This window comes from Trematomus bernacchii, unplaced genomic scaffold, assembly GCF_902827165.1.
Source record: "Trematomus bernacchii unplaced genomic scaffold, fTreBer1.1, whole genome shotgun sequence".
Classification (NCBI taxonomy): domain Eukaryota; kingdom Metazoa; phylum Chordata; class Actinopteri; order Perciformes; family Nototheniidae; genus Trematomus; species Trematomus bernacchii.
This window is the reverse complement of record NW_022988098.1, coordinates 10,655,467-10,677,471: the sequence shown is the minus strand read 5'-3', so window position 1 is coordinate 10,677,471 and position 22,005 is coordinate 10,655,467. Positions and strand designations below refer to the sequence as shown.

Sequence of the window (22,005 nt, the reverse complement as noted above, 5' to 3'; positions counted from 1 at the left end):
TGTGGACATAATGCATGACATACTGGAGGGTGTTGCTCCTCTAGAGGTAAAGCTGTTGTTGCGTCACTTCATTTATCAAGAAAAACTTTTCACTCTTGAGCAACTGAACCAAAGGATTGCTGGTTTTAACTACGGGTATGTCAATGGGAAAAACAAACCGAGCGTCATTATCAATTTAAGATTTTCTGAAAATGCTGTCAGGCAAACTGCATCCCAGATGTGGTGTCTGTTGCAGGTTTTACCCTTTTTGATCGGAGATTTCATTGAAAGGAAAGACCAGTATTGGCAACTGTTCATTTTGTTGAGGGAAATCTGCAGCATTGTATTTTCACCTGTTAGTGTTGGGCTTGCTGTTTTTCTAAAGCAGCTCATCATTGATCGCCACACGCTTTACAAAACATTGTTTGAACAAAATCTGATACCGAAGCACCATTTCATGGTGCACTATCCAAGACTGCTTTGTTTATTTGGACCTCTTTCTCATTTATGGTGTATGAGATTTGAGGCCAAGTATAACCCATTAAAGAGGCAAGTACATGTTGTATGCAATTTTAAAAATATTGCAAAAACTCTAGCTCAGAAACATCAGGTTCAACAGATGTATCATTTCCAGCTTGGTGACGCGTTCAGTAATAAGTGCAACATCGACAATGCCTGCCCTGTGAATATTGGTTCTCTGAAAAAAGCTGATATTATACTGGAGGGACTGAAATCAGCCCTAGATGAAAATGTCACGATGAATAGCATCATTTATGTCACACATTCGCTGACCATAAAGGGCCGGACATACAGGACTGGATCTGTGCTGCCCCTTAAAACACAGCATCAAGGGGAGCACTTATTTGGGGAAATTATTCAACTTATACCCCACTGTGAGACATTTCACTCTCTCATTAGAATACTGCAAGTTCAATACTTTGATGATAATTTCTTTGCATACGTTATGCAAGAAACTGAAGACATTCTCATGTTTAAAAACTGAAGACATTCTCATGTTTAAATTACTTTCTTAATGAAATATTGTGCAAATATTAAATATGTGTATGATAACAGCTGGATGGAAACACATCGCAATGTCAAAGACTTCAAATGTTTTGGCATTTCCATAATAAAAACTCAGTACTGTATATTTAATATTAATATTTAATAACATATCTGCTTGTAGTGACTCAGTGATATTAAACATTTGATGGTTATGTTTATGCAACAATAGTTTGCTGAAGATTAAGTTTGTTTTAACCAAGGTATAAGGTTTTTTTAGGTCTGATTTAATGAATTATCTGTTCTGTCAACATTTGATGAATTAGAAAAATATTAATGTTTTTAAAGGTGGGGTAGGTAAGTTTGAGAAACCGGCTCGAGATCGCTAGAATTTGAAAATACACAACCGGAGAAAATCTGCCACTTCCTTACAGAGCCCCTCCTCCAACACACACGAACGCGCACATGACCAATGAGGGCACGAGATAAGTTTGTGCCCCGATGGAAGGCTGACAGGCAGGTAGGCCATCCAGTTATTTTAGCCGGGTCGGGTACTTTTTACAGTACTACAGCTTCCACAGATGACATTTTTTTATGGATTTTTTGTCAAAGCACTTAAGATATTCATTGCTATCGGGATGTTAAGAGCATTCCATGGAATATAACAAAAAGTGTATCTCGAGCCAGTTTCTCAAACTTACCTACCCCACCTTTAAATGTTAAAAATGATTTTCTTAATGAGATATTGTGCTCATGAAATCTTTGTAAATAAATGTCCAATGAATGTATTCTTGCATTTGATTTTTGAATAAAAACCATATCCACCACCTGGTACTTCCAGTAATCGTCATTGACACACAATGTGCAGATATAACACATTCAAATGTTAATTCTGGTTAAAGAAATATAACACAAAATGTGCAGAAATAACAAATGAGTGTTCATCTTGGTTACACATTTATGACACACAATGTGTAAAATGTGCACATTGTGTGTTAGGGGCATGTAACACATTTTGTGTGTAAAATGATTTACACATAAATTAACACAACACGTGTTGTCCCTGAGCACACTCTGTAGGTGTGTTGAAATTCAACACATATTGTGTCATTTTTGACACATCCCTTCTAAGAGTGTTTCACACTATGTTGTTCTGCTTGGTAGCCTTGTATTCTGTGGATACGACAATATTTATAACAAATGTACTTTCAATTGCTCTGAAAGTTGTGTGCATGGCATGTGCCTCTAACAATATCTTTGAGTTGCTATAATATTTTATTTCCCTTCCTCTGACCAGTCCCCCTTTTATTTGGAAGCTTTGGGTCAAGTTGTACAAAGTGCGAGGAGAAACACAGTGACTCTTCTCTCTTCAATAAATATTTTTTAAGATTACAGCACTGGGAATTTCCGGCGTATTCATGTTCTGTATAAACTGTAAATCCCCCTGAGACAAAAGTAAAATGTGTGATATTGGGCTAAATAAATAAACTTTGATATGACTTTGATGGATTTGGCGCAAGAAGTACACTTCACTCCAGAGCCCTCAAGAGCTAAATATAATTGTTTATTAGCTCTTCTCCACTAGCAGTAAGAACACAGAAATGTAACAAGCAGCACAATACACACTAGGTTAAATCAACATGATAACGGCATGGCTGGGATTGAACCCACCACTTTCTGATTCAATGACAACAGCTCTTCCTCTCAGCCACAGCTGAATTGTGTTCGACGGTTCAGAAATGACTAAGTCATAGCTGGATTTCCCAAACGAGATAACCGTTTTGTTGTTAGAATGGAAGGGTTTTTTTAAACCGGAAAAAAACCCTGAATTCCCCCCCGCCCAACACCTTTGAAAGTCCACTGAGACAAAAGTAAAATGTGTGATATTGGGCTATATAAATCAACTTTGATTAATTGATGGATGGAACTAAGGATACAACACTATTTAAAAAAATTGACTTTTAAAATGAAGTGTGCTATGACCATAGACTCTTCTATATTATGACATTGTTGCTCTGTGAGTCTTTGCATTGTGTCAGTTTGTCGCCCCCCAGCGGCCGCTCCTCGGAACTGCACCCTTTGTCTGCCCGCCTCCTCACGATCACTTCCTGGTTTATTTTCAAACGTCTTCCGAGTGGTTTGCGAAACAAGTCCAAAGTTACCGAGACACCAGAGGAGGATGAGCTCAGAGGCGGGGAAACAACACCGGAGAGGAGTCTGTACCGTCTGTGAAACCCGTGTTACAGAATGAATACCGAACGGTGTGTTTTCAGCGGCTAACGGGCGACAGGAGCTGCTGTAACAGTGCTGCTAACAGTTAGCTTAGTTTAGCTTAGCTTAGCGAGCTAACAGACCACAAGGTAGTTTAAAGGTATTAATAGCATCCGTTAGCGTCAGTTAGCATCGAGTTGTTCACGTCAAGTTCTACAGAGAAAGGGGGTCCAGAAGAGGACAACATTATGGAGAATAAGGATAAAGTGCAGATGAGGAGCCACCCTCGCAGGTAAATATATGCTAATAATGAAAATATATATTCATCTTCAACCTGTGATGTTTTTTTTTATCAATCCTTTACAATTTACTACATTTAAGGCACTTGTTTTCGGTCAATAACTATGAATAGTGCAAATACAGTAAAGATATATACAAATAAACAGTTAACAACTTATAGAAATAGAAACAAACAAAATGTTGATGTTGTCTGGCTGCTGTTTGTGGTGCTGCAGGTGGGATGGACATTCAAGATTCAAAGCGTTATTGTCATATAAACAGCAGCTTCAGTGTATAATACATTGACATCTGAAGTCCCAGGCTCCTCCAACAAATATATTAAGACATAAAACAAATACAAATAGTCCAAGAAGATGCAAGACAAGTGTGCAAGTAAGCAGAAGAAGTCAATTATATATATATATATCAGATAAAATACTGTACTACAAAGATGTGCCTAACACCAGGTAAATCACCTTAGTGCAGCTTTTGAGTGTTTTATATAAAGGTGAAGTGTAACAAAGCTCATTTACTCAGGTGGAAGCAAAGGTGGAAGAAGCACTCAGTTCTTATTCTGAAGGAAAAGTAGACTCACCAGAGTGTAGGAATACTCTGTTACAAGTAAAAGTCCTGCATTCAAGTTGTACTTCAGTAAAAGTACAAAAGTATTAGTATCAAACTACACGGAAAGTACCAAAAGTACTCGTTTTCCAGTCTGGCCCATATCAGATTGAAAAATATCACAATGCATTATGTCAATGTAGCACTTAAAGGTAAAGGTGGGGATCATTTCGATTACTTGCTATACTGCTGCTGGGTAGCTTAACCGATAATGATAATACGTCATGGTTTATTTTTAAGCTAGTCACTACATTTGTGGAGTAAAAAGTACCAAATTGGCTCTGAAAATGTACTTCAGGTAACCTTTCTACTAGGGATGCTCCAATCGATCGGCCGCCGATCGATATCGGCCGATACTCACTCTCTGCCGATTGATCGGTGCTCTCTAAAAATGCCGATCGCGAGAGCCGATCGCATGACGTAAAATTATGACGTAAAATACATGACACTTTTCTCTGTGTGCGGCAAAACAAGCTCGCCAAAATGGCTTCACCGGTCTGGCAGTATTTGAAGGTGTCCGAAAAAGACAATAAAATAGCGGAATGCAACGTGTGTGAAGCAGAAATCCTGCAGCTCCACCCGCTGTGACGGACCGGTGAGCGGAGCAAAACACACACTGGATCAGTGAGCTTCATGAGATACTGACAGGCTGTCAGGAGAGAGGAAAAGAGAGCGCTTCCGCTCATTTCTCCCGTGTTATTATCCAAAGTTAATGTAAACTTGAATAATGTACTTCATTTGAATGTAATTATTATGTTATATATGTATATATTATTGTTGTTTGTGGAAGCGCCAGTGAATGAGCCCCATTAACTGAGCCCCATTAACTGAGTTTTAAACATCACTTTAAATGGAAGATCCCCATAGGCCCCGCCCACTCGATCGGATCGGCGATCGGTATCGGCCGATACTGATTCCGGTGATCGGCCCCAAAATTGGCGATCGGAGCATCCCTACTTTCTACGATATCTATGAGTCTCGCTGTTCTGTGATGTAATTTCTATATACTTCAATGTATATGGCAGCTCTCTCTGAAACTCCTGGCTCATGGAAGTGATTTTGTAAACCTGCGCTAAGAGATATTGTCTACTTTCTTCTTCTCATTCATTCAGGAACCATAGATAAACACCTTGTTATACACGAGTCCACTTCCTATTGAATTAGCCTCTTCTGTACCAAATCCCTGAGAGTTCTCTCTATCAAAGCCCTGCTGATCCAATGTAATGCCCTTAATGCCTTCATTCTGTTTGCAAACTTTGACTTAATCTGCTTTAATCTGTGCAGGGTTATCTCAACCTGCTCAGTGAGGTGCATTAACTCGTGTATCAGGTGTGAAGACAGAGGTGTGAGGAATCAGAGACCTCAGCACAGTCTGAGGCGCCGTTTACACGAGGAGAAAACTGCTTGTATCTGCATAGTTTCGCGTGCGTATAGCCCTATTATTTACACGAGGCCGATAGAAACTGACCCCACAAACGATAACGGGTCCCAAGGTGGATAGATTTGCAAACGAAACGCTCTGGGGGGTCAACCGAGTCCGTGTAATCACCTCGATACGAATATTTCCTGAAAAAATAGCGATAGCCCCGCCTCTCCCCACCTCTCCTGCTCACTGCTGTAGCAACTATCAAAAATAGCTGTGTTAATTAAACGCACAGGGGGTTCTTGAATGAAATAATATTATAAAAGGCAAACCAGAATTGTTAACGCCCAATATACTCCTTAAACAAAATAAACAGAGTCAGATTTCATGCATTGATCCATTATATTGACAAAGGAGCGATCTCACCCGGTGTTTGTAGAGAATATCTCTCTTTCTGAGCGCGTCCTCTCCACGGAGACGTGCTTCTTGGTCGGTCGATGCAATATCCACAGATTCGGTTTCTTTCAGTTAACTTCCCCGTTGCATTTATCCATATGCTGAGGAAATGACTATATCCCGCTGAATACCAGCAATCGCCACACACACTTCCTCCTGTCAGTAGCTACTGCTAGTGCTACTGCTACTGACCATGCTACAGATATTAGTGCAACATCTACAGCTCCTCTACCACAACCATCAGCAACAAGTGGACATGGAGAATTACATGAACTACATGTTGCTAAATACACCGCGGGGCTTAAACAGAAGGGTAGCCATGGCAACATTGTTGCGGGGCTGCTCGGGCTGCTCTTCTTCGCTGCTTTTGGTGTATTTTGGCGGAAGTTACAGCGCCACTTACAGTCCCGGCATATGTACTACAGCGTTTCCAGCGGCCTCGTTTGAACAGACACGTTAAATGAAACGAATGCATGTGAACGGAAGACTTTTTTGAATACGCATACTGTGCATAAACGCAAACGTTCCCGTGTGAGTGGGGCCTGAGAGACCAAAGGAAAGCTCGATATGAGAGGTTCACTTTACAAACTTTCATTGAGTTTGTTGGATGTGTTTGAGTGAGGAACTGAGGAGTTCCTATTCTGTCCGCTTATCAGGAGGATGTTTGTGAAACACAGCCTGTCCTTTATCACGTCCACTCACTCCTCCACTGTTTCCTCCTCAAACAGCTAGATCATTGGGAGGCGTGTGGCGCAGTGGATATATATATATATATATATATATATATATATATATATATATATATATATATATATATACGTGCGTGCGTTCGTTCGTTCGCAGCAGATGCACACATGCTTTTATGGAAAGTTCACAGAGTCCAGATGAAAAGCAGATTATGGGCTGCTGCAGGACTCAGATCTGTTTCTCCGGAGGTTCTGGATCCAAGTCCACGCAGTTTGACATGTGGCAGATATACATTTAGCTCAAAGAAAGTCAGACGCTCTGTCATCAAGTGACCGCTCGACAGACAGAAAGACTAGTATGCATTCCGATGTTTTTCAGAGCTTTTCAAATATAAAAACATATAGTTTGCCATTCTTCATGCATCTACGACTGCCGACAAAATGATAACAAACAAAGGATCAATCAAAAGAAGAAGCATGATCTATTCCCATATTTGTTTATCTAACAACAACTTCTCTGAATAAAGTCTGACCTACCAGCTAGCAGGTACTAGCAATAAAAGATTAAAATGCTTGAAACAATAACTGTTTAAAGAGTTCCTATTTTAGGGTTCTCCCTCTCCTGTAGTGTGTTTTATGTGCATGTAAATTGTCTGCAAAGGCTCAAATCCCAACGTTTCTGAATATGGTCACATCAACATCAGCAGGAGAGGACTCTTTAAAGTAGAGACACTACATACTGATATACACCTGAACATCAGCAGGAGAGGACTCTTTAAAGTAGAGACACTACATACTGATATACACCTGAACATCAGGAGGAGAGGACTCTTTAAAGTAGAGACACTACATACTGATATACACCTGAACATCAGGAGGAGAGGACTCTTTAAAGTAGAGACACTACATACTGATATACACCTGCATATCAGCAGGAGAGGACTCTTTAAAGTAGAGATACTACATACTGATATACACCTGAACATCAGCAGGAGAGGACTCTTTAAAGTAGAGACACTACATACTGATATACACCTGAACATCAGCAGGATAGGACTCTTTAAAGTAGAGACACTACATACTGATATACACCTGAACATCAGCAGGAGAGGACTCTTTAAAGTAGAGACACTACATACTGATATACACCTGAACATCAGCAGGAGAGGACTCTTTAAAGTAGAGACACTACATACTGATATACACCTGAACATCAGCAGGAGAGGACTCTTTAAAGTAGAGACACTACACACTGATATAAACCTGAACATCAGCAGGAGAGGACTCTTTAAAGTAGAGACACTACATACTGATATACACCTGAACATCAGCAGGAGAGGACTCTTTAAAGTAGAGACACTACATACTGATATACACCTGAACATCAGCAGGAGAGGACTCTTTAAAGTAGAGACACTACACACTGATATAAACCTGAACATCAGCAGGAGAGGACTCTTTAAAGTAGAGACACTACATACTGATATACACCTGAACATCAGCAGGAGAGGACTCTTTAAAGTAGAGACAAAATGAGTAGAGTAGGGCCCCTTTAATAAAGGAAGAAGAAAGATTGTAACAGATGAAGGTGGACTGTTGATTCTGTACTTTTATCATCAGAGGAAGTTATTTCCCACATAATAGATAGATAATCTGATACAAATATGAAAGAACTAATTCATAAATCCAAAAGTCTTTATATAGTACAGGCTTCTTAACAAAAATACAATGCGAGAGTGGAGGAGCAACGTGTCTTTGATTCGACTTGATTTAATATCTGTCTTTTTTTGTCACAAGCTGCATCTGGGGCGTCTTTGGATCTATTTTAGTTACAAGCTGAGGCTATTTCTATCCTGTCTAAACTTTGTCAAACATCTGGAGGAGTTTTATAGTTCTGCTCAGACTCAGGAGAGAGCAGATGTGGACGGATGGTTACAAAATACTGAGATGTATTCAGTTTGCACGTCCTGACTGTCCATAAAGACTGCTGGTGATACTAGCGGTTCAATTCCTTCATAAAGGAACTTCATAAAATATTGGAATTTCAAGATGTTTTATTATTGTTTAACTCATGTAAGAAAAAGTTACTTTAATTTGGCAAATATGTATGGCTGATTTATCCGTCATTATTGCTTATCATCCATCCCAGAAATCAAACTAAAATGACACTTAAATGTGAAGATCTACCATTTTAAATATCATTGAAAGCTGATAATCTATAGATTTCTTATGATTGGTCAAAACAAGACACTCTTTCCCATTTTACAGATATCATAACGTCTGAACTTACCTGACTGTTTTTATTATTACCCTTTTAGCCATTATATCTTCATTACTACTGATGTCATTCTGTGACAAGCACCAATGGTAAACCTTACAATATGCAGGGTTTTGTCTGAACCTAAATGCACATTTTCCCCGTAAAATGTTAAAGTGAAGCCAGAAAACAATATTTCTGTTCCTCAAAGACGGTATAATTACTCCAAATATATATAAAATGGTGTCAAATAGAGCGTCAGACGGCAGAGACAGCTTTGTTTTTACGGAGCTCTGACGTCACGTTGTTGTTTACGTCCGTCTTGTATACGAGCGCCATGTTCTCGAGAGAATTGATATATCTTATAAACAAGATCAGCGGCACAGTATCACCTCATATACGGTATCTTTCTAGAAAAAACCCTTCCTTGAATATTGTCTTGATATCGATTCAAAGACTGAACATGAACAGAGAGAAGGAATAAAATAGTTGAATTGACATAATGGTCGAGTTAAGTTGCAAGAATAAGCTAAATGTAAGACATAACAGGAAGTACAAATAATCACTTTTTCGAGGTTTTTCATCAGAAATACTGTGATATTAGATTTTCTCCATATTCCCCAGCCCTTCCCTGAATATTAACATGAACTAAAACGTCCCCTTCATGTGTCTCTGTCTCTTTCAGACAGCTGAAGAAGCTGAGCGAGGACAGCCTCACCAAGCAGCCGGAGGAAGTATTCGACGTCCTGGAGAAGCTGGGGGAGGGGTGAGTTATTTTACCCTCTCTCTATTTAAACTGTGTGGGTTCATACAGTATGTGTTTCCATATATTATCTGTGTGTCTGTATTTCAAACATATCTCTTCCCTCACTGCTCCTCCCTTCTCTGGAGCTCATCAACATAAACACTGTCTCTTCATTTCCTGTTTCTCAACACACTTCCTGTTCACGGCGGCTGATTGACGCAGTGGTTTCGTCACTTGCTGATGCTCTCGTTTCTTGACAAAATGCGACACTAAACGCCCGTCCAGTGGATCTAACTCTCACTGTGTCATTTAGTAGCATAAGCCAATCACCAGCCACCATAATGACACTTAATTTTGCTGTTGTGTGAATTGTGTGAAAATGAAGGCGTGAGTGAGACAGGAATGAGGCAATAATGTAAGGACAGACTTTCACAGAGACAGATGCTCACAGCTGATAGACAATAGTTCCTCATGCTTCACGAATGATCCTAAATGTGTTTATTGTTCGATAATCTTTAACTTTAGAGGGATATTCCTTTTGAGATTTGAAAGCAGAATACTACAATCACAAACAGCATAAACTATTTCACTTTTTCCATTCAGTAAACAGTCCTGTCTTTATCTTGCATGCTGATGAGGTCATTCACTTTAAGGTGACTCTTTAACTTGAACTACGATGAGGGTGAAATAAGCATAAAACAGCTTTTATGACATTTGAGTGTAAGCCAAGGGTTGGTGATGCTTATAAGTTGATACAGAATGATGTCAGTGAGGTTCATGTCAATAACCAGCTATTTATTGACTCATCTTCTTTCTTTCTCTCTCGTCAGGTCGTACGGCTGTGTGTTTAAAGCCCACTATAAAGAGACCGGAGAGATCGTGGCCATCAAACAAGTTCCTGTGGAGTCCGACCTCCAGGAGATCATCAAGGAGATCTCCATCATGCAGCAGTGCAACAGGTAACGTGTGTGTGTGTGTGTGTGTGTGTGTGTGTGTGTGTGTGTGTGTGTGTGTGTGTGTGTGTGTGTGTGTGTGTGTGTGTGTGTGTGTGTGTGTGTGTGTGTGTGTGTGTGTGTGTGTGTGTGTGTGTGTGTGTGTGTGTGTGTGTGTGTGTGTGTGTGTGTGGTGTGTGTGTGTGTGTGTGTGTTGTGTGTGTGTGTGTGTGTGTGTGTGTGTGTGTGTGTGTGTGTGTGTGTGTGTGTGTGTGTGTGTGTGTGTGTGTGTGTGTGTGTGTGTGTGTGTGTGTGTGTGTGTGTGTGTGTGTGTGTGTGTGTGTGTGTGTGTGTGTGTGTGTGTGTGTGTGTGTGTGTGTGTGTGTGTGTGTGTGTGTGTGTGTGTGTGTGTGTGTGTGTGTGTGTCATGAGGTACATAAGTTAAAATAAAGCATATTTTCATCAAACACACTTTACTGATTCTTAAGTAATTTTAACAAACAAAAACACACTTCCCTTAAAGTTGTTATTGTTTGGTGACAGCAGACATAAAGACTTAATAATCATTACATTCAGTTTTCAAAAAGCTCATGTCCGAAGGATCTTGTTAGCGTTGCTGCCACAGTGGAAACAACAATGAGACATTAAAAAAAAAAACTTGTTTTTTGGGGGGCTTTCCCACATTTACCTCCCCCTCTCCCCGAGAGCAAACGGCTTGTGTCATGCACATACAACACCTCTACGGGGAAACACTCACCAGTTTATATTTAGAAATGTAACAAGGAAACGTTTGCTTATGATGAACAATGAGTATGTTTGTGAAGCTGCGGCCGAGATATCTTGAATATTTTGAGTTTTAGTCTTTCAGTTTCACTTTAAAATCTGATTTATATGTTTACATAAAGCTGTTGATGTGTGATCAGAGGCCTGTACTACGAAGCTGGATTTTCTCTTAGCCGGCTGACTTCAGGGAAAACTCGGACTTTCCGGTCCTACGACGCTGGTTCTCTTTTTAGCGGGCTAGATCTCCATGGTAACTGATGCTGAGCGGCTAACCTGCTCGGGAGGAGGTTAGGTGGCAGGCTAAGAGATCAACTCAGTGAAAGCACCGCCTGCTGACCAATCAGAGCTCCGTGTGCAGAGTTTAAAGCTATCAATTCATATTACAGGATAGAGGAAATACAGAAAAACTGCCGTTGCAGGAAAGACGGCCGGCAAAAATCAACTGACTGTGTGAACGTGAAAATTAATAGAATATCCCCTCCCATCTTCAGAGCAATCTGACTATTATAACATTAGCGTTAAGAAAGCTTACTTAAATATCTGCCACAACATAAGGAACCGGATCAGAGTAACATTACGTACAGTCCGCGGCACTGTGAGTGCAGACGTCGATGTGTCCCATTATCATTCATATCATATCACATCATAATGTATCATATATTTCCTTATCTGAGTCAGCTTCTTGAGCCGTATCTGGCCGTGCAACACTCACAGTGTCACATACTGTATGCAGAAGTATTATTTTAAGCAACATATTAAGTTGACGAAACACTCGAGTCAAATGTAATTAAAGTCAGATCGTGTCTTGGACGGGGCAGTGATTTCATAAACCTGTTAATGTACGTATTCAAACACTTTTTCTGTTACCAGCTGTATTCACCTTGCAGGTGCAGTTATGTGGCTTTGATCCTGGATAAAGTGTTTTAAGTCATGGATGTTTAAAGTTTAACTTCTTCATATTTGTCTAATATTAAAGTTCACTTTTCATTCAGGAAGTATGACGCTGCGCTGTCAGTACGCTTCTCCGTGTTTGAGATTGGTCGAATGCTCCAAATACCACCCCTTTCATGTGAACACGCACCTAACTAGATAGGACACGGCTGGCTTGAGCGATCCACTTGATAACCGGCGTTGTAGTACAGTTTAGCGAGAGCGCGTATGTTTTGGATTGGGCCAACCGGCTAACTCCAACATATCCAGGTTAGGTTGAACCAGCTTCGTAGTACAGGCCTCTGGTAGAAGCATGAAAGACATAACACAAACATTGTGAAGCCATTGCATTTAACGTCTCCTGACTTATTATATAGATGATTTTATTACCCTTTATGTACAGCAACTAGACATGTTAAGTGGTCTGAAACAACAACAACAACAACAACAACTGACAAGTGACTTTATTTGATGACACACTGATATTTTGTATTGTGAGTGTGTGTTTTAATATGTGTGTTTAATGTGTGTGTTCAGCCCTCATGTGGTGCGGTACTACGGCAGCTACTTCAAGAACAGCGACCTGTGGATCGTCATGGAGTACTGCGGAGCCGGATCAGTGTCCGACATCATCAGACTACGAAACAAGACGGTGAGGACACACACACACACACACACACACACACACACACACACACACACACACACACACACACACACACACACACACACACACACACACACACACACACACACACACACACACACACACACACACACACCTCAACTTCAGATGTTTATGAGTGTCTCTCATTGTCTGTTATTACATTAAAGTATTGTATTATTGTCTTTTATTGCATAATAATTTTCATAATTTCATATGAAACGTAACACTAAGGTAAACTCCTTGTATGCACATTCCTTTCTGTGTGATATTGCTGCAGATTAACGAGGAGGAGATGGCGGCGATCCTGCAGTCGACTCTGAAGGGTCTGGAGTATCTGCACTTCATGAGGAAGATCCACAGAGACATCAAGGCGGGAAACATCCTGCTGAACAACGAGGGCCAGGCCAAGCTCGCAGACTTCGGGGTCGCTGGACAACTCACAGTGAGTAATTATAAAATATCATCAGTGAAATATGTGAAAATAACTGGATCTAGTATTGTGGAAGTCCACGCCTAAAAACAGTATCCTACAGACTTACAGAGAAATCCTTGTTTGGCCCAGAATTCCTTTTAAAAATTCTGCTATTATCATTTTAATATATTTTTCAATGATAATGTGAATATTGCTTTTTAATTATAAAAAGCAATATTTACTCTCGGGGTGCGCCCTCGTACCAAAATGCAGATTTTCCCCGTAAAAGAGTCAGAATAACAATGAGCTCTGCACAACATCCAGATAACATTTTTACAAAACGAGTGAACTAATGTGATTAAAGCTGCAATAATAAATCAATTAATCTATTAGTCAAACAAAACATTTAGCATCAACCTTTGAGTCGTTGAAACGTAGTACGTAAAAATAGCATTGTGTTTAATTAGGCAGTCAAACAGTGCCTTTTAACCTGTTTTTTTCCAAGAAACTGTGTCTCAGGGCTTCTTAACATTTAAAAACCTATGAATGTGTCATACCCACTTAACGGGAAGAAACTCAGCTAACTGACGATATGAAACATTTTTACTGAAACAAAACACAAGTCTCACAAGAAGCGTCTAAATGAGCCCTGAGCGAAAAAATGTTAACGCACTTAGCACATAATTCACGTTAAAATGCCCTTATTATTTATCGTATCTGCACAAACAAATGACCCCAGAGGTGTTTTTTTTTTGCTAAACCTCTCTAAAAAGGTCAAATGTCGCTTGTTTTGCATCAATCTTGATACAGGGTACTTATTATATGTTATAGTTTGGATTCCTAAAGCTTTTAGTCTACTATCCCATCATTCAAGGGTGGTTTTCACTATAAGTAATGTTTTCTTTTTGGACGGACACTATAATTTACACTTTTTTACTATGTTCAATCTGAATTTACTTTAAAATAAAAAATATCTATATTGATTCTGACTTTTCTACATCCAACTCACAGGTTTATCATTGCTTTGAGAAAAAAGATGATTAATTTAACCCTTTTAGAAGGGAGGATATGGTCATTTGTTCTGGGAATGTCATTTTCGAGCCTGAGACCTGGAAAACAGGCTCAGGGCTCAACAGGTTAAACTATAAGCACGTTCTCTGTCGTTGTGTTTTCTGGGAGCTCTTTACATCGTCTCCACAGTCAGACAAGTATTTATAATATTGATCTCAGATTTAATGAGCTCTCCTCCTCAGGACACGATGGCCAAGAGGAACACGGTGATCGGGACGCCCTTCTGGATGGCTCCGGAGGTGATCCAGGAGATCGGGTACAACTGTGTGGCGGACATCTGGTCTCTGGGCATCACGGCTCTGGAGATGGCTGAGGGGAAACCTCCATACGCTGACATCCATCCCATGAGGGTGAGGAGGGGGGAAAGAGCTTGGGTTTATAAAGGGGAATCATAGATGTGTGAAATATACTGGAGAGGAGCAGCGGTTCCCAACCTGTGGGCCCGCATTGCAAGTGGGCCGCCAAATAATCTGCAAAACATTTCATTATTAAGATGTATTTTATTTGAACCTCCTTTCCTTTCTCTTTCTTTATCCTCCTTAGCAACGGTCATTACAGTCCTTAGCAACGGTCTGTTCTACTGGATTAACAACGTGTCACTTGTTCTGAATCGACCAATCAGTATTGATTATGGTTGAATGTGGGCCGCGAACAGTTTTTTAGATTCTTAAGTGAGTTGTAAAAGGGTAGGAACCGCTGCTGTATAGTATTTCTCAGCTTGAGTTACTGAGTTTCTTTTTCCTCTCCAGGCGATCTTCATGATTCCCACTAACCCCCCCCCCGACCTGCAGGAACCCCGACCTCTGGTCTCCGGCGTTTATAGACTTCGTCAGCCAGTGTTTGGTGAAAAACCCTGAAAACCGAGCGACTGCCACAAAGCTACTACAGGTAACACTGAATACAACTCCACTACTGAACCTGTACTGTGGATGTAGAAGGATTAAAAACACCCTCTGATTTCAGGACGTTCATTTTTTTAATTGAAATGTTCATGTTACTGTTTACAGCTATTACATTAGCCCTTTGCTTCTTGTATGTGTACTCCAAAACAACACAAACAATGTCCTTTTTGTTGGGGAATAATGTCCTCAGCTGTTTAGTCTCTCTATTTAAGAATGTTGATTATTACACTCTGAACTAGTTCAACCCTGGAGCTACAGGAGGGCTCTTCAGAATAGATTGTGGCATCTCTACCGTGTGGTCAAACCGTGGCCCGTGACATGTCTTGTGAATTCTCCGGCCGAAGCTCCAAATAAACTTTCAGTGTTTGCCATCAAAGCTCCAGCTCTCCTCTTGTCTCTCTGAATCCTGACTCCAATTGCTTCAGAAGTTTCCCCCACACCTTTCACAGTTAATTGACCTCCTATCTGTCTCTCTTTTTCTCTCTCCCTCCTCCAGCATCCTTTCATCAAGGCAGCGAAGCCCAGCTCCGTCCTGCGAGCGCTGATCACAGACGCCATGGAAATAAAACTGAAGAAAGAGGAGGAGGCGGAGCAGAGGGAGCAGGACGCAGAGGACGACGACAACTCGGTACACACACTATCAGTATTATATCAAAATGAGAACATATGGCTTCAGAAATAACACATACTCTGTGACAAGATACACAAGAAACCTGAATATGAAAAGATAATCAGACATTTAAACTGATTTAAAAACTATCAGGGTTCTTACGGTCATTAAAAACCTGGAAAAGTCATGGAAATTCAAAATGCTAATTCCAGGCCCTGGAAAAGTTATGGAAAACAATATTTTTCCCAAAGTTTTGGAAAAGTCATGGAAATGTAACTAAAGTTGCATCAAATATAATTTACGTTTTATCTAATCGCCGAAATAGTAATACTATAACGATAATAAATACTGTATCGTATAGTAATGAGAGATTTTAGTTGCTTTAGCGTGTAGAAGCTAGTAAGCCTATTTGATTTGTTTTAGATCGGCACAACATGTTTCAGACCTTATTTTCCTGTTCCATGTTAAAATAAACCATTTTCAGTGGTACCGCTGAGAAAGAGTAATTATTTTGGTCATGGAAAATTAGGTAAAGGTCATGGAAAAGTCATTGAAAATCATTGGTGAAAAAGTGTATGAACCCTGAACTATCAAGAAGGTAAAAGAATATAAAGATTATTATGTGTTCGTTTTGAGTGACTTTTAAGAGAAGGGCTGCACACTTAAAGGTAGGGTAGGTAATTCACTTCAGAAACACTTTGTGTTATATTCCATGGAATGCTCTTAACATCCCGATAGCAATGAATACATTAAATGCTTTGACAATAAATACATTAAAAAAAATGTCATCTGTGGAAGCCGTGGCGCTGTAAAAAGCACGACCAATCATCTGAGCCGGCCCGGCTAAAGTAACTGGATGGCCTACCTGCCTGTCAGCCTTCCATCTGTGCACAAACTTATCTCGTGCCCTCATTGGTCATGTGCGCGTCCGTGTGTGTTGGAGGAGGGGCTCTGTAAGGAAGTGGCAGATTTTCTCTGGCTGTGTATTTTCAAATTCAAGCGCACTCGAGCTGGTTTCTCCATTCTTACCTACCCTACCTTTAATCGTACGTTTATTGGAATCACAATAAAGATTAGTGCAATATCCAAATTGCAGTAAATGCAATATTTCGTGAAGGCTCAATATGGGAAAATATGTGAAGTATTGAGGAGCTGCACAGAAGTCCCGGCCTACAAACGCTATTCTACAGACTTAATAATGAATATTGTTTTATATAAATCCTCTTCCCATATCACACCATGATCCCTTTAATTTATTCCCCAATAATAATGTGAATAATGTGTAAAAAGTGATCAATCCCTCTAATAATGAAACTTATATCCCAATTACAAAATCATTAAATTGTTCTAAAATCTGCAGCCCTATTTAAAGGTCACCTATTATGCAAATTCACCTTCCCCATGTCTCTTCTACATCAACATGTGTCCCCTCTTCTTCATGTCTCTTCTACATCAACATGTGTCCCCTCTTCTTCATGTCTCTTCTTCATCAACATGTGTCCCCTCTTCTTCATGTCTCTTCTTCATCAACATGTGTCCCCTCTTCTTCATGTCTCTTCTACATCAACATGTGTCCCCTCTTCTTCATGTCTCTTTCTACATCAACATGTGTCCCCTCTTCTTCACGTCTCTTCTTCATCAACATGTGTCCCCCTCTTCTTCATGTCTCTTCTACATCAACATGTGTCCCCTCTTCTTCATGTCTCTTCTACATCAACATGTGTCCCCTCTTCTTCATGTTCTCTTCTACATCAACATGTGTCCCCCTCTTCTTCATGTCTCTTCTACATCAACATGTGTCCCTCTTCTTCTTCATCTCTCTTCTACATCAACATGTGTCCCCTCTTCTTCATTTCTCTTCTACATCAACATGTGTCCCCCTCTTCTTCATGTCTCTTCTACATCAACATGTGTCCCCTCTTCTTCATGTCTCTTCTACATCAACATGTGTCCCCTCTTCTTCATGTCTCTTCTACATCAACATGTGTCCCCTCTTCTTCATGTCTCTTGCTACATCAACATGTGTCCCCTCTTCTTCATGTCTCTTCTTCATCAACATGTGTCCCCTCTTCTTCATGTCTCTTCTTCATCAACACGTGTCCCCTCTTCTTCATGTCTCTTCTACATCACATGTGTCCCCTCTTCTTCATGTCTCTTCTACATCAACATGTGTCCCCTCTTCCTCATGTCTCTTCTACAATCAACATGTGTCCCCTCTTCTTCATGTCTCTTCTACATCAACATGTGTCCCCTCTTCTTCATGTCTCTTCTACATCAACATGTGTCCCCTCTTCTTCATATCTCTTCTACATCAACATGTGCCCCCTCTTCTTCATGTCTCTTCTTACATCAACATGTGTCCCCTCTTCTTCAATGTCTCTTCTACATCAACATGTGTCCCCTCTTCTTCATGTCTCTTCTACATCAACATGTGTCCCCTCTTCTCCATGTCTCTTCTACATCAACATGTGTCCCCTCTTCTTCATGTCTCTTCTACATCAACATGTGTCCCCTCTTCTTCATGTCTCTTCTACATCAACATGTGTCCCCTCTGTGTAAAGAGACTCTGAAAGTTTCAGGAACAAAGATTCTCTCTCTTTTTGATCCATTTATATAAAAACCTGTCTGAAAATGAGCTGATCAGATTTTGGCCACTTTATGATGTCATAATGATGTGTTGTCTTGTGTAACCATTAGCCAATCACCAACCAAGGTAACCCCCCTCCACCTTATCACCTGAATCTCCTCCTAGAGCACCATTGTGTTCTTTTAACCAAATCTCTCTCAGAGGGGCGTGGGGAGGGGCTCCTTATTTTCATCTGAAGTAACAAACAGAGAATCAGCACTTTGGAAACAGGGCTGAAACAGAGGGGATTATGGGTAATGCTGCAATGATCTGTTTGGTGTTTGGAGCCAAACACTTCAGAGACATGTTCTGTATATATCTGAGACCTATAATATATTGATGAAAAACAGTATAGTAGGGGACCTTTAACAGACCTCCACCTCTGACCTGTGTTATTTCCCCGCTCCGTGTCAGGATGAGGACGAGGTGGATCAGGGCACGATGGTTCGAGCGGGAACCGGCGACTCCGGAACGATCCGAGCTGCAGGGTCTCTGTCGGGTTCGCTCAGCGGGACGGCCCGAACGATGATCTCTCATCACGACGAAGACACCATGCAGTCGCAGCTCGGCACCATGGTCATCAACTCTGACGATGAGGACGATGAAGAAGCCGGCACCATGAAGAGTAAGACACTTTTTAACTTTCGTATAAAGTCTATCAGTCAAAAAGGATCAGTTTTGGAAGAAATGAGACTGCACACTTCATTAAAAATATCATCGAAATTGGAATATGGAACGGTGCGATATTCGTAGGAAGCACAATATTTGTTAAAAGCTCAATATGTATTAAAATACTAAGTCCCAGCGCACAATTTGTTATTCTAAAAAGCCTTGTTTGGGACAAATTCTCATAAACTATGGTAATTTTAAAATGTATTTTTTCAATTTTTCAAATTATAAGTCGCTCCTTTATTGTCAAAGTCAAAGATGGCAAATGTGGAGCTTATTTTAAATGCTTTATAAACTACTGGGCAGTTAAATACAACTTTGAAACTACAAACAAACTACAGATATTGGAATCCTGTAGTAGAGTAAAAAATGTAATCACATGCCACTTTCTTACTGTACCTAGTTCCTTTCCACCACTGGTAATAAACCCTCTACAGATGTGCTGTGATACAACGCTCAGATAAAGGTCATCATGAAGAGGAATAGGCTCTCAGTTTACGAGAGTAAGAGGAACAACCTGATGAGGAACAGAAGTGTGCACACAGACTGTCAATACATCTGGCTTTAATGATTAACCATAACTCATTATTACAAACCAATGGTCTTGTAATTAGAAGTGGTTATGACATGCTGTAGTTGGTGAGCGCTGTCGCTCTTCGCCAATGAAATATGAAGTTAAGTGAGTTGAAATGTGTGTTTTTGTTTAGTATCAGTGATGGCACCAGTGTGACATTTAAAGGTCCAACATCTATCGACGCCGAAAATTTGAATACAGCGTCGATAGATGTTTGGCCGTCGATGAGCGTTGTGTCGCCCTACTCAGATTGGTGTGTCCCGCCCCGTCGTGTCTTTTCGGCCGTGCCGACACCTTCCGCCGCCGATTCAACATGTTGAATCGGTAGGCTGTCGTCCAAAGGCCGTCTGCCAAATAAATCACTCTGATTGGCTGTTCAGCTAGCGAGTCAGTGCATGAGAAGCGAAACGGAAGTGAGGGACCCAAACAAACTATTAAGAAGGCAAATCTGAGATTTCATTTACCTCCAGCTCTCGACACAGGTTCAGGAAAGCCCCATGAGCTTCTCGCTGTAGAGGGAACATGGAACGCACACGCTATTTGTTGTTTGTTTATATCACGCAGTCTGTTCTTCTTCTCTCGGTGTATCATGCAGTCTGTCTTCCGGTTGTTGCCTCTTTTGAATGACGAATACACACTACCGCCGCCTGCTGGTAAGGAGAGTTATTGCCACTCACGCATGCGCAGTTCGTACGTGCAACTACAAGTCTTTGTGGTGTGTTCTAGTGCGAAACATCGCCAAGACGCAGGAGACGTGAGGCGACGCAACAGTCGTGTTCCGTCGGGACGTGTTCTTTGGTGTCAGTTTGGTGTGTAGGCCCCTTAACGTGCTGATGCTTCATCAGATCCCCCAAATTGTAGCTGATTTTCAACATATAACAAAGCGCAGTTTCCCTTTTATCCACTAGAGGGTGCTGTGTGACCATCACTGACAACGTGTGTGTGTGTGTGTGTGTGTGTGTGTGTGTGTGTGTGTGTGTGTGTGTGTGTGTGTGTGTGTGTGTGTGTGTGTGTGTGTGTGTGTGTGTGTGTGTGTGTGTGTGTGTGTGTGTGTGTGTGTGTGTGTGTGTGTGTGTGTGTGTGTGTGTGTGTGTGTGTGTTGTGTGTGTGGGTTGTGTGTGTGTGATGTTGATGTGTGTATGTGTGTGTGTGTGTGTGTGTGTTTGTGTGTGTGTGTGTGTGTGTGTGGGTGTGTGTGTGTGTGTGTGTGTGTTGTGTGTGTGTGTGTGTGTTGTGTGTGTAGTGTTGTGTTGTGTTGTGGTGTGTGTTGTGTGTTGTGTGTGTGTGTGTGTGTGTGTGTGTGTGTGTGGGTGTGTGTGTGTGTGGTGTGTGTGTGTGTGTGTGTGGTGTGTGTGTGTGTGTGTGTGTGGTCTTGAACGTTGGATAATGACTTCCACAGTTATATTGCCTTTTGTTTAGTAGCAAACATTGGTTTTCAGGATGGTAAAGGATCTGTAAATCAGTGTCATCACTTCCTGTTTTTAGCACCAAAGCTGTGATTTGTGGGAAGTGGTTTCTGGCTTTGTAATCAGCTCTCCTGTTTGTTGGTCTTTGAGGTGAGTTGTTTAGAGAGCTTCAGAGAGATGTTCCTCCTCCCTGATGGGACTCAAAGGATTCCTCTCAGAGACACTGATGCACGTTAGGTGGTTAGCTCACTAAGCACTACATTGACCACCAGGAAGTACCCTGAACATCTCCAACAATGGTCCATACAGATTGTTTACTGCAGTATAGAAGAGTTCACCTCACTTCAAAACACTAAGGGGAACTTGTAATGGTAACATCATTCATAAACCTCTCCAGGCTGTATAAATAAATAATAATACAAATAAATTGCTCTTATTGTCATTTCACAGTACAGGTACTATGTAACAAAATTGTTCCTCTGCATTTGACCCATCCTAGTGTTAGGAGCAGTGTGCTGCCGTGGACGGCGCCCGGGGAGCAGTGTAGGGAACGGTGCCTTGCTCAGGGACACCTCGGTAGCACTTGGTCTTGCCGGGACTCGAACTGGTGACCTGTATACACATTGCAGTCACTTTTATATTGCTCCGGTTTAGGTGGTGTATTTTAAAGCATGTGGTAAATAATAAGAACAAATAATATGACAAGCTAAGAATGTTTTTTGACAGATATCAGAAGAGATGAGCCTGAACTCGGGCTCATCTCAGGTCTAATTTAATTTAAAATAAGATAAAACTGAGTTTATCCTGGGGGAAATTGCTGCTGT

General features: G+C 40.9%; 2 protein-coding genes across 2 annotated transcripts in view; both read left to right on the top strand.

Annotated features, from left to right (window-relative positions):
• LOC117475663 (nuclear factor 7, brain-like) overlaps window positions 1–22,005 on the top strand; it is an 863,632-nt gene that overhangs the window by 102,344 nt on the left and 739,283 nt on the right. The window lies entirely within an intron of this gene.
• The window catches only part of LOC117475661 (serine/threonine-protein kinase 4-like), a 48,101-nt gene continuing 29,171 nt past the window's right edge, over window positions 3,076–22,005 (top strand). The window contains 10 exon segments of the mRNA XM_034121985.1: window positions 3,076–3,484; window positions 9,540–9,620; window positions 10,430–10,558; window positions 12,782–12,896; window positions 13,189–13,353; window positions 14,577–14,744; window positions 15,144–15,167; window positions 15,169–15,282; window positions 15,793–15,924; window positions 18,947–19,157. Of these exon segments, the coding sequence (XP_033977876.1) occupies window positions 3,441–3,484; window positions 9,540–9,620; window positions 10,430–10,558; window positions 12,782–12,896; window positions 13,189–13,353; window positions 14,577–14,744; window positions 15,144–15,167; window positions 15,169–15,282; window positions 15,793–15,924; window positions 18,947–19,157 (1,183 nt within the window). The 5' untranslated portion in view covers window positions 3,076–3,440.